The sequence below is a fragment of the Trifolium pratense genome, linkage group LG2, assembly GCF_020283565.1.
Source record: "Trifolium pratense cultivar HEN17-A07 linkage group LG2, ARS_RC_1.1, whole genome shotgun sequence".
Lineage (NCBI taxonomy): Eukaryota > Viridiplantae > Streptophyta > Magnoliopsida > Fabales > Fabaceae > Trifolium > Trifolium pratense.
In genome coordinates this window covers 29863575-29876631 of record NC_060060.1, presented here as the reverse complement: position 1 = coordinate 29876631, position 13057 = coordinate 29863575, and the positions used below count along the sequence as shown (strand labels likewise).

The window sequence follows — 13057 nt, the reverse complement described above, 5'->3', positions numbered from 1 at the left end:
GGTGGCGGACGGATTGGAGAGAGAATCAGAGGGGGAAGGAGAAAATTTATTGGCGTTAAATTCTTCGGTTGATCCTAATAATACTACACTCATGGAGGTTGATCATGCCATTGTCACTAATTTTTTAAGGGAGACGGGAGAGGAGAGTTCAAATCACTCAATTAATTTAGATACTAATCTAAATTCATGCAGAGTCATTTCTGAAAATTTGAATTCTAAAAGGGGTTATGCGGTTTTGGAGGGAGGCGAGGAGTTGGTGGACAGTTTGATTGTGAAGGATGGAAAATTGATGGGCCGGGAGGAAGGTGTAGGTGAGCCTACGTTTTCTGTCCTTCCAAAACAAAATGTCATGCGGGTTACTGGTAGAAGAGGTTCTACATCTGTGGATTTGGGTCAACTCCATAGTTCCAACAATCAGTTGGGTTGTGTTAGTGGCGATGCAGGAGATTTAAGGGGAGGTGTTTATAGCGATGGACCAAGAGAGGTGTATAATAAATTAAATAGTGGCCCTTCGATGCCCAAAACTCCACAGAAAAAAAAAGAGAATGCAACATCAGAAAGGGAAGTTTGTTAATTCAACTGTTCTTCCTTCAGCTGCTTTAAGAAAACAACAACAACTAGCACGCAGCTTACATTCACGGAACTCCCAATCTTTTTCTTCTAAATCAGCCGCGAACAAGTCTGATTCATCAGAGACTAAACATCGTGCAGAACAGGTGTGTGAGGGGGTTACTCGATCGTTACCGAATGGTAAAGATGCCCGGAAAATTTCGTCGCATTCGGTTTCTTCGGCCGGTGAAATTTTGTGTTGCAGTTCAATTAATTCGTCTGATATTCGTAACTGCAACAAAAAATTCTTAAAGAATTATGATAAGAAAGTGGTGTCTAAAGTTTGGCGTGGAGCTTTAGAATTGGGAGTCGAAGTGACATCGAATATTCGGCAGGACAATCAGGAGGCAGGGGCTATGGGAGAGATGGAAGAGGTATGTCTTCAAGAAATACAGGATAATGAAAAAAGAGATTCGGAAGAAAGAATCAGAAGGGAGCAACAACAACATTTACATAAATGAAAATCGTCTCTTTGAATATGAGAGGGTGGGGAGGGAGTGCAAAAAGGAGAAGGTTGAGTTTGTTTCTACAAAAAGGAGCTTTTGATGTTTGTTTGCTTCAAGAGACAAAGAAAACTTCAATAGATGATTTTCTCATTCATAATTTATGGGGGCATCAGGATGTTGGATGGGTGGCAAAAGATCCAGTGGGTCTCTCAGGTGGATTGTTAGTAATTTGGAACTCTGTCACTTTCAATTTACTTAACAACTTTTCTGGCGAAGGTTTTTTGGGCATTAGTGTTGAGAAAGAAGGTGAGGTGATGCATATTGTTAATGTTTATTCTCCTTGTAGTGCTTCAGGTAAGAAAAAGCTTTGGGAAGATTTGTTGGCACTCAAGCAACAAAACAGTGTAGGGGAGTGGTGTGTGGGAGGAGATTTTAACGCAATTCTACACTCTTCGGAAAGAAAAGGAAGTAGTGCTGTCAATAGACGAGGTGAAAAATTGTTATTTAATCGCTTCGTAGAAGAGATGGAGGTAGTAGATGTCCCGGTGTTAGGCAAAAAATTTTCTTGGTTTAGCGCCGATGGAAAATCTATGAGTCGGATTGATAGATTTTTATTGTCCGACGGTTTCATTGTCAAGCATGGTATCTCTGGACAGTGGATAGGGGATCGCGATATATCTGACCATTGTCCAGTTTGGCTGATTGTTTCTCCCGTTAATTGGGGTCCTAAGCCTTTCAGAGTGATCAATGGTTGGTTGGAGCATCCGGATTTTTTGTCGTTTGTGGAGACTTCTTGGAAGAGTTTCGCGGTACATGGTAAGAAGGCTTATGTGTTGAAAGAGAAATTTAAGTTATTGAAGGACTGCTTGAAAAAGTGGAATAAGGAAGTATTTGGTTTTCTTGACCTCAACATTGAGAAGACGGTGAAAGATTTAAACGATATCGAAAACATGATGGATGGAGATGTTAGGGATGTAGAGTTAACAAGAAGAGAAGGGTTAAATAAAGATTTTTGGAAACAACTTCATCTAAAAGAGAGTCTTTTAAAACAAAAATCTAGATTACGGTGGGTAAGAGAGGGTGACTCAAATTCTAGATTTTTTCATGAATCTATCAAAAGTAGACGAAGGAAGAACCAATTGGTGGCCTTAAAAGATGGTGATCAATGGGTTGAGGGAGTGGATGAGGTGAAAGGTTGTGTAAAGAATTTTTATGCGGATTATTTTCAAGAGAAATGGCTAAACCGACCGAATCTTAATGGTTTACAGTTTCAAACTCTTTCCGATGAAGACAATCTTCTTCTATTGGCACCTTTTTCAAGCGAAGAAGTTAAAGAGGCGATTTGGAGTAGTGACGGTAACAAATGTCCAGGACCAGACGGTTTCAATTTCACTTTCTTGAAGGCTTGTTGGGATATTATTAAAGGTGATATTATAGACTTTCTTCATGAATTTTATAATAGTGCAATACTTCCTAAAGCCATTACTGCATCTTTTCTGTCTCTCATTCCCAAGAAGGATCATCCGCAAACTTTATCGGATTATCGACCTATTTGTTTGGTTTCTAGTTTGTACAAGATTTTGTCAAAGGTCTTAGCGGCAAGATTGAAGAAAGTTTTGGGAAAGGTAATCTCGACCGTCCAATCGGCTTTTCTGCCCAATAGGCAGATATTAGATGGTGTGTTGGTTGTGAATGAATTGATAGATTTGGCAAAAAGAAAGAAAGATAAATGCTTGATGTTTAAAGTAGACTTTGAAAGAGCCTATGATACGGTGAACTGGCATTTTTTGGATTATATGATGGTTAGAATGAGTTTTGCAGAAGGTTGGAGGCGATGGATACGTGCTTGCGTTTGTCAGAGTTCTATGTCCGTACTGGTCAATGGCAGTCCTACGGAGGAGTTCAGTGTTGGTAAAGGATTGAGGCAGGGTGACCCAATGTCACCGTTCCTCTTCTTGATTGTTGCTGAAGGTCTTTCGGGACTTATGAATAAAGCGGTTGGAAGCGGCTCTTTTCATGGTTACAAGGTAAACAATAATTTAATGTTTCATACTCTGCAATTCGCGGATGATACCATTATAGTAGGCGAAGGCAATTGGGACAACCTTTGGACTATTAAAACTGTGTTGAGAAGCTTCGAATTAGTTTCTGGATTAAAGGTAAATTTTTTCAAAAGTAAGCTTTATGGTATTAATTTGGATGATAGTTTTTTGCGCGCATCTTCGTCTTTTTTGCATTGTGGTGTGGATTCTATCCCTTTTCGCTTTCTTGGCATACCGGTAGGTGCTAATCCGAGAAGAAAGGCTACTTGGCTACCTATTATTGATTCCATGAAAAAGAGACTTGGTGTTTGGAATAGTCGTCTTTTATCTATTGGAGGGAGAGTCACTCTCATAAATTCAGTTCTTTCTAGTTTACCTCTCTATTTCTTCTCTTTTTTTAAAGCACCGGTTTGTGTGTTGAAGGAAATGGTGAGCATTCAAAGGAATTTTTTATGGGGTGGAGGAATGGATAGATCAAAAATATGTTGGGTTAGTTGGGATAATATTTGCCAACCAAAGGATAAAGGAGGGTTAGGCATAAAAAATTTGGAGTCATTTAATGATTCACTCTTATGTAAATGGAAGTGGCGGTGTCTGAATGATTTGTCTGCTTCTTGGTTCAATCTTTTGCATTTTCGTTATGGTTCTTTTGCCGCTAATTTCTTATATGGGGAAGGGAGGGAGAGTCTCAAACATGCTTCAATTTGGTGGCGGGATATGTGGAAAACAGGAGGAGCGGAGGAAGGGGGTTGGTTTGTTAATAATATTAGTAGCATTCTCGGCGACGGTAACAATATAGCTTTTTGGAAGGAAAAATGGTTAGGAATGGAACCGTTAAGTGAACTGTATCCATCTTTGTTCCAAAAATCTACTCATAAAGATGCTTGCATTTCAAATATGGGGATATGGAATAACAACATGTGGTCTTGGAAACTTAATTGGATGGAAGCACTTGATGATGCAGATATTGAATCCCTCAATGAATTGCATCAATTGCTTGAACAAGTTCGGCCTAACAGAGCTTCTAGCGACAGGCGAAGATGGTCATCAAATTCTGATGGTTCTTTTTCGGTTCGATCAACGTACATGGTTTTGCAGGACAAACGTGTAGGTACTACTCTTGATACAAATACAGTGGCAGCATTGAAAAGATTATGGAAGAACAATGTTCCATCAAAAGTTAGCGTTTTCGGTTGGCGGTTGTTACTTGAAAAATTACCAACCCGGGAGGCTTTATTTTGCAAAGGTATTATCACGAATAATCATGAGAGAAGTTGCGTATTTTGCTTCAAAGAGGTAGAGGACATACAACACATCTTTTTCACTTGCTGCATTACTTCACAAATTTGGCAGAAAATATTTGTTTGGTTGGGCACTAATGTGATCTCTTTTGAGGACGTCACAAGCCATTTCACTTTGTTTGGTGAATTAGCAAAAGGCAACCATAGCAAGCGAATTCGTCATATAATTTGGCTGGCGACGACATGGAGTATTTGGCGCACGCGTAATAACATTATTTTTAGAGGAGACTGTGTCAACATATCATCTTTAGTGGAGCAAATTGTTTATTTTTCTTGGTTTTGGTTTATAGGCCGAACAGGGAACAATGTTAATTTAGTTTTTTCTGAATGGCGTAATAATCCTTTAGATTGTTTTCAACGCATCTAAAGTGATCTATTCTGAATTGTAAGGGTTGAGTACCCCTTGTACTCCTTATAATTCATTTTTTTGCTTATCAAAAAAAAAAAAAGAGACTGATGTGAAAATAATTAATAATAAATTTCAAAGTTCTTATTTAATTTTTTTTGAAGCATTCAAAGTTCTTATTTTAATAACCATTCTTATTGTAATAACCATAAAGTTTATCTTAAGTCAATTTCCTCGCAAATTCAAAGAATACTGAAATGCATGTATAGTATGGATCTGACCTAACTTCTTTTATTGGATCCAAATACACTCAGATTTTCCTTTATTAATTAAAATATTTTTCATATCCTTTTGTTACAACATTTTCCTCCATTGTTGTATAAAAAATGAATAATCCTTATTTGCTCCCAATTAACAATATGGCGAGCAATGTTAAATATTTACAGGATGAGATTTTTAAAATTATTTCCAAAATTTATACAAAAGATATGGATTCCAATAAAATATAAAAATTATTAAAACTTAAGACTAAAACCAATATGATTTAAAAATATAAAAAATTAAAATAATGAAATTCTAAAAAAATTAAAATGAAATAGACATGTAGAGGAAAAAAATCAAATTAATTTATTAAAATAATTTTTTTTTATCAGCAAATAATTTATTACTAAACACTTCAAAGTACAAGGTGTATTAAAATAAATTTATTTAATCAAATTAATGGTGCTGGAAAAAATCATATAATTTATTAATTAATCTGATTTATAAAATACTACTACACAAAAGTCTCAACCCAAATTATAGACCTTAGTCAAGAATCAAGATGATGAGATTATGGCAATATCTAATCCGAAATAATTAATTGAACAAAACTGAAAATATTAGGGTTGACATTGACTTAATTAGGTGGGGTTTCAATTTGTTTCTTCTGAAAAAGGAAAGCTACTACAATTAATTAGTATTTGACATTAAACACAAGTATATCGTGTAGTAGTTGAAAACTAACATCTACAATCTACAACAACAATACAATTGCTAGTATATTTGATTACCTAATGCCATACTATATTCAGAGTCGAGTATTATATATCTCTCTCAGCTAAATAAGGAGAGGAGCAGTTTTGGGAACAAAACAAAAGACACATATATACGAATTTGGTCCATGCTACAGTTATGTTATGTTATGTTATGTTTGGTCAAATACTAGTTTTAGTTACATTGTGGCGTAAGTTGTTGTGTTTCAGTTTTTCACCAACTTGCATGATATATATATACATACGAGAAAATGGATTAGATGCACTAATTTTTTATGTGCAGTCGTGTAATCATGTAATTCGTTATTATTTGATTAAGAACAGATGATCTAAAAAATGTTTATATATTATTTTTATTTAATAGTTCAAAAACATTGTGCTTAAATCAATCCATATAGTGAATTTAAGTGGTTAAATAGCTTATCTTATGACGAATTATTCGGTTGAACTTGAGTTGTGTTTCTCACGGGAGTAATTTTTTATCAGATTTTATTTACCTTACAGCTAAACTCTGAATTATTAAGATCCCTTTATCTAAGAATCAAAGGATTAATACTAAATTAAATATTGTGTTTAAACCAAAACTTTATAATCTTAATTGGACAGTATGTCACTAACGCACCCAATTCTAGTCCATACACACGCTTATTATTGGCTGCAATTTGGCCACTTATTAAAAATAAAAATGTTGTTTTAAAAAAAGTTAAACTTATTATGCTAATACAACATTATTAGTAATTCAAACTCTGATCCATTTATATTATATTTAATGTTGATGTTAATTGAACTATGGTCATAGAACGATTTTCTTTTGGATAGTACATTACTATTAGTTATTACCACCAAATATTGGTTCTGTTTATACACCTCCCGTGGCAGTAGTGCTAAGATGTCGATATTGAGAAATATTATTACTCTATTATTTGGACCATCAAATGGTCCTCAAGTTTATCATGAAGAACACCTTTTTGAATTATTAAAATTGTGCACCACGTCTATAATTTATGAAAGAAAATTGTGTGGATCACATATATATGAAGCTAAATGAATGAAATGTCAAGGGTGGAAAATGAGATAAGAGTAATCTCGCTATAATAAACCTTTTACAAATATATGTGAATACCTATACATATCTTATTTGAATATATATTAATACACTGTTGAAATCGAGAATTCTGATAGGCTCAGAAATTAATAAACACTATTCGTGAACTAACGTGGAGCAAACTCAACCAATATATCAAAACTCGATAATCTTGTGCAAACAAGTCTGATTAGTTTAGCGTGTGAATTTATGCGGAGTAAGGTTAAAAGAGACGGGTCAACCTACATACTCTCGGTCTTATAGAATCGATCGATAAATAAGAAAATGTTTTTTTAAAAAAGAAAATAGTTTTATGATTTGATTTATTATCATTCATTGAATTTTGGCCAATTATATATTTTCACTTTATTGACTTGTTTTATTTTTCAAAATCGTTCACAAATGAGAGTATATAAATTTTCAACCACAATTAGGAAACCATAGGATTAATTTCAACCATATGATCAAATTTTTATTGAAGAAAAAAGACCATCAACATCACCATCTCCATTATGGTCAATCTAGTATCATCATACTCACAAAACTTTATACACAAGGAACAAAATTGTCCACACGGCATGTACTACATTTCTTCATATACTATTATATTTTATTCCATAAAGTAAGACAAATAGAAAACAAACCCAAAACAATTAATATTTAATCATAGGAACATATACTAATTATATTTGTTATTATATTATATTAAAAAAATAAAGAAAGAGAATTAGAATTGGATTCAAAATTCTCTCATTTGTCAAATCATCAACCCCTTGTAATGTCAACCAAATTCTAGTCCTTACCCTTCTAACCATTCCATATATAAATATTATCACATATGAGCTCATAAACATAGTTGTGTTTTTGAGTGTGATATCATTGTTACCTCAAAGAAAAAGAGTTCTAATTCTAATAAGACATAAACAAATCTTTAACATGGCAGAGGAGTTTCAAGCTGGAATTTGTGGTGAAACATGGCGGAGTATTAATAATTCAACAAGAAGTGTATTTCCTATTATGATGAATTCATCATCAACATGTTCTGTTGCAGCTAATGATGTAGGGAACTATAGTACTTGGCAAAATGAACTTTTGGGTTTGAAAGAAACAAGGACTTGTTCTATTGATGAAACTAATAACTTTGATTTTTCTGATTGTGCTTTGAGTTTTCTTGATCCTCAAAAGCCACCACAACAGAGTGAATCATTAGCTAATGGAAGTGGTAGCATGTTGATTGATTCCACCTTACAAATTATGGGTTTTGATCTCTCATCTCCAACTTCATCTAATTGGAATCACTCTCTATTGTAAGTTCAAAACTTCTCATAATTTCGAAGTTTTTTTTTTCTTTTCGTTTTTTTTTTTAAAATTTTCCGAAGTTAGCACCGATACTTTTAATGAAAGACTTCTGGTGTCTGACATGTTTTAGTCTGCTTATCTGATAAACGTGATTACATTCAATTTTACAATTTTTTACAGGTGTGATGTGTCAGGGTCGTGTCTAGTGTTCATGTTGATGTCTAATACATATGTTGTAATTTCTTTTTGTGCAGTAATTGTAATGGAAGGCAAGAGAGCAATTTTCACTCTATGATTCAAGAAGAAACATGTTTAGATTCATCTAATGATTCACAAATCCAAGTTTCAACAGTTGATACTTTCATCAAGCCGATGGATCAACAATTTTCCATAGATTCCTATGGTTACCCTTCAAATTTGATACAAAGTTTATTTGATAATGATCCTCAACCTCAATCACATAACTCACTTTATACCAACCCTTCTTCTATGTCTTATTCATCTTCCAATGAACTTTCACCAACATGGTCTAATGTATCTTCTCTTATGAAACCTTCAATGCCAAAACAACAACTTAGTAGTGGATTGCAATTTTCCAATAATACCCCTTTTTGGAATGCTTCAGCTGAGGCACTTAATGACATCAGAGCTGGAGTTTTGGCTTCATCACAACCACAATATCAATCTCCTAATTTTGATCAAGATAACAAATTCAATTCCTCAAATGCTCTATTAAACAAGGTATATAATTATTTATTGCTTAATTACCTTCTAACCATTATCATGTTATTATCATACTATTAATAAAACATAATTCAATTAGTCATGTTATGCCACATGTCAGCATTTCTATCTATCTTTCATTTTACTAATAAAATTACAGAACGTTTATCCATGTTAATGCGTCAAGTGACAGCGTTTTCATCTATCTTTTTATATAAATATAATAAATCGATGTATAAAGAAACTTCTTCGTGCCAACTAATTTTTTCGCATGCGTGCCGACCATGGGTCCCATATGCTAGTTTATATGTAAATATAAAAAAATATATGACCTAAAACTAGGGTTTTTTTTGGTTAAGGGTATTAACATAAATATAAAATTTATCTAATTTCAGCTAAAGAGAGAAAAATCTCCAGAAACAAAAAACTCATCTGAAGCTGCAATTAAGAGGCCAAGAATTGAGACTCCATCTCCATTACCAACTTTTAAGGTACTTTACTATAAAATTATGTTTTTTTTATAAGGCGAAGAACATCTAAACATCATCAGAGGAAAGCAGACTTTGCTCCCATCCTTTGTTAATTATTAAGATTTTTGTTAATCTTAATTATAATTACTATATTGCTCTATAATTTGTAGATTTGATAAAGTTGATGATGTGTATGTATGGTATGGACATGCAGGTTAGGAAAGAGAAGTTAGGGGACCGTATCACAGCTCTTCAGCAATTGGTTTCACCTTTCGGAAAGGTGAATTTCTTTTCAGATGGCTTCTTTTTCACTTTTTCTTCTACTTTGAAAGTGATATATACTTTTTTTTTTTAAGATATATTGAAGGGTAATTAAGTTAATTATACTTACTAATTACTTTGATCTTAATATATATACAGACGGATACAGCATCTGTTCTTCATGAAGCCATTGAGTACATCAAGTTCCTTCATGATCAAGTCAATGTATGTTTCCATTTTTCTTATAATAACTTTTTTTTTTTAAAGAAAATCCTAATTATTTGGCTAGCATAAGTCTTAACATGAGAGGCTAGCTAGTTTTATTATGTTTATTATTAATAATAATTATTATTATAAATCTTGTTTATTATTAATTTCAGGTTTTGAGCACTCCATATATGAAAAATGGATCTCCCATTCAACACCAACAGGTACTAATTAATACTATGCTATAATAATTTATCTTCTATTTATTCTAAGAAAAATATTATTCCCATCATATTTTGTACAATTTTTATTCTAAGAAAAATATTTAATTTTCACATCATATTTTGTACAATTTTGCATAAGATCGTTAGTTATGTTCATGATATGCAAGATATACGATTTATTTTAATTAAAAAAAGATGTAAATATTTATTTAATATTTGGATTTTGAAATATTAATTTTCACATCTTTTTGTATGAAGGTTTGTGATAATGTGAAGGACTCACAAGAGAAAAAACAAGACTTAAGAAGTCAAGGGCTTTGTTTGGTGCCAATTTCAAGCACATTTCCGATGGCTAATGAAACTCCCGTTGATTTCTGGACGCCTACGTTTGGAGGCCCACTTTTTGGCCAATAGAGAACTAATTAAGGACAAAATTAACTATATATTTTATGGGATTTGAATCTTCTACCGCGCTACACGGTGTAATAGAGAATCCATTTTCATATTTTAAATTTGTAAACTAAAAGGGAAGAAGAAGACATTATTTGTATCCAAAAAGAGAAAAGCATGAAGAAACAAAAGAAGGAAAAGGAAGAGAATGAAAATAAATAAAAAGGAAATTAAGTAACACTTTCAAAGATGGCTTGGGCCAGGTGGAAGTGCATTATATATAAATTAGAGATTAGAGATAAGTTGTTTAAGATTATAATAGCTCCAATTAGGTTATAGTAATCTAAAGTTGATGAGGGGGGTAGGAACAAGTGCTAAATTCAGCAGCATTTGACATTAGATTATAGTTTTCATGTTCTTGTTTTATGGCTGAATTTAGCAGATGAGGCTAACTACCTAAAACGCCTTTTGTTCCTGCTAGCTAGTTGATGTATTTGAATAGTATATCTTTTTTAATCATCATTAATTTTTTTAATTAAAGGGGATGCACCCACTTTTATTTTATTACTTTTATTTAGAGAAAATGAAAAATGTGCAAAATTATAAAGTGGATTATATATAGTTTATTTACTTGGAATGGGATAGTGTGGTGGCTTTTGTCACATCCATTTTAGAATTACTTCGTTTACTTCTCTCAAAGAATGTGTTTTAAAATTAGGGCATGCGACAATAGCTTTTCTAGCACGTATCAAATAGTAGTTTTCTTTGGCATTAATGAATCTAGGGGTGATCGTATCCGAATCAATCTAAAAGTAAAACCGCAAATCGAACCAAACCAAACCGAAAACCGCAAAAACCGCATTTGATTTGGATGTATTTGGATGGCTTTCTTACTGAACCGCAAACCGCAAAAACCGCGGATAACCGCAAAAACCGCATTAAGTTACTATTATATATTTATATTCCAATATCGTAAAAGAAAATATATTTATATTCCAATATACATGCCCAATTACCAAGTCAGTCGACCAAATTAATCGAACTTCAAGTTGTTTTTATTTTTTGTACTGAAATTTTATTTTGGTGTTGTAATGTTATTTTAAATAAACAAATTTTATCGGTACCGTGATGTTATTTTGAAAATTCAATTTTTTTATATATTTAAAATTGTAAGTTACTATAATGTTATTTTGGATAAATAATTTTTGTTGGTACTACAATGTTATTTTGGAACTTCAATTTTTTATTTTTTTTTATGCTTAAAATTGTTCGGTACAATCGTTATGTTTTAAACCGCACCAACCGAACCGATCCAAACCGCATTGGTTTGGTATGGTTTGGTTTGGATGACTTTTTTAAAATCAACCGAACCAAACCGAACCACATGCATTTTTATCTCGCGGTTAGGATGACTTTTATGCTCAAAACCGAACCAAACCGCACCGCGATCACCCCTAAATGAATCATTATATATGCTCCATGTTCCAACCGTGTACATTTTGATCATCCCCAATTGATTTTTTTTTTTTTTTTTAATAACAACCCAATGGATAGGATTATTTAGTATTAGTTGAACCGATATTGTTAGATTGAACATCTTTATTTAAATTAAAATTTAAAATTTTATAGTTGTGTATAAATTTTTGTGGTTTAAATTTGAAATTTAGTTTTAGCCATAATTAATTTTATAGAATTAATCTATCTAAATATAAATTATTTTATGTTCAGTTTTTATCGCAACCAACTTACTTTTACCATAAGCAACTTACATTCAATTGAACTTAAACAGTTAGGAAAACATACCTATACACATATAATCTCAATGTTGGATTCATGAACCAACAATTATGCTTATAATAAAAAAAAACCAATATTTATGCTTAATAGTTAAGACCCCTAATCTTAATTAAAGGTTATTGGTTTGAATCTTATATTTATAGAGAAAATTCAGTTAGAAGGAAGAATCTATATTATTCATGTTATTTTGTACCCTACAATTTTTCTGTAGAAATTAATCATTATTAAATAATTGTGAAAACTTCATATCTACCAGGAAGAAGATGAATAATAATTAAAAAAAAACTGATAATTATACTTAAATTTCTTATTAACATTTACATTAGGATTAAGCCCACAAGTTTGTTGGGCCGTTCCTCAAAAAGAAGAAGAAGATACACATTCGACACACTGAAGCTGGGTACCAAAGCATAACCCCCAAACCTTTTTCTTTTTACCTCCCACATAGAGAAAAACACGTGGAAGAAATGAAATATATTCGAAGCAAAGACTGAAACAATTATTTTTTTTATTAGGTAGCTATTGACTAAATTTCACACTAAAAACAACTTGATCATATAAAATATGATGTCAGTCAAATTTATAAGATGGCCAAAACATTTTATAATAAGTAACACAATGTATACAACTAAGTCGGTAGTTGAAAGAACACTAATATATGATATGTGTTATATAAACACAAAAAGTTGGACAAAAATACAACATTGTATTTTATTCACTCACAACACGGATATCGAAACGTGTAATAAATATTAAAAAAAGCAAAATGTGTAATTTTATTGTATTTTTGTTAAAAAAGTGTGTTTGAATAACAATTTCCATAA

The 13057-nt window shown here is 32.4% G+C and overlaps 1 protein-coding gene across 1 annotated transcript; it reads left to right on the top strand.

Moving 5' to 3' along the window:
• Window positions 1–7582: 7582 nt before the first annotated feature.
• On the top strand, window positions 7583–11004 carry LOC123909790 (transcription factor bHLH112-like). The gene is made up of 7 exons (XM_045960692.1): window positions 7583–8169; window positions 8416–8902; window positions 9280–9375; window positions 9569–9634; window positions 9775–9840; window positions 9996–10046; window positions 10305–11004. Exons 1-7 carry the CDS (start codon window positions 7799–7801, stop codon window positions 10458–10460), a joined length of 1293 nt encoding a protein of 430 aa, XP_045816648.1. The 5' UTR covers window positions 7583–7798; the 3' UTR covers window positions 10461–11004.
• Window positions 11005–13057: the final 2053 nt, after the last annotated feature.

What these genes read in the sequence shown, in the direction of transcription:
- LOC123909790 (XM_045960692.1), top strand. Translation starts at nt 7,799, where the DNA reads ATGGCAGAGGAGTTTCAAGCTGGAATTTGTGGTGAAACATGGCGGAGT. An exon ending in CTCCATTACCAACTTTTAAG is followed by an intron (nt 9,376 to 9,568) that starts GTACTTTACTAT and finishes ATGGACATGCAG; the next exon opens with GTTAGGAAAGAGAAGTTAGG. An exon ending in TGGTTTCACCTTTCGGAAAG is followed by an intron (nt 9,635 to 9,774) that starts GTGAATTTCTTT and finishes ATATATATACAG; the next exon opens with ACGGATACAGCATCTGTTCT.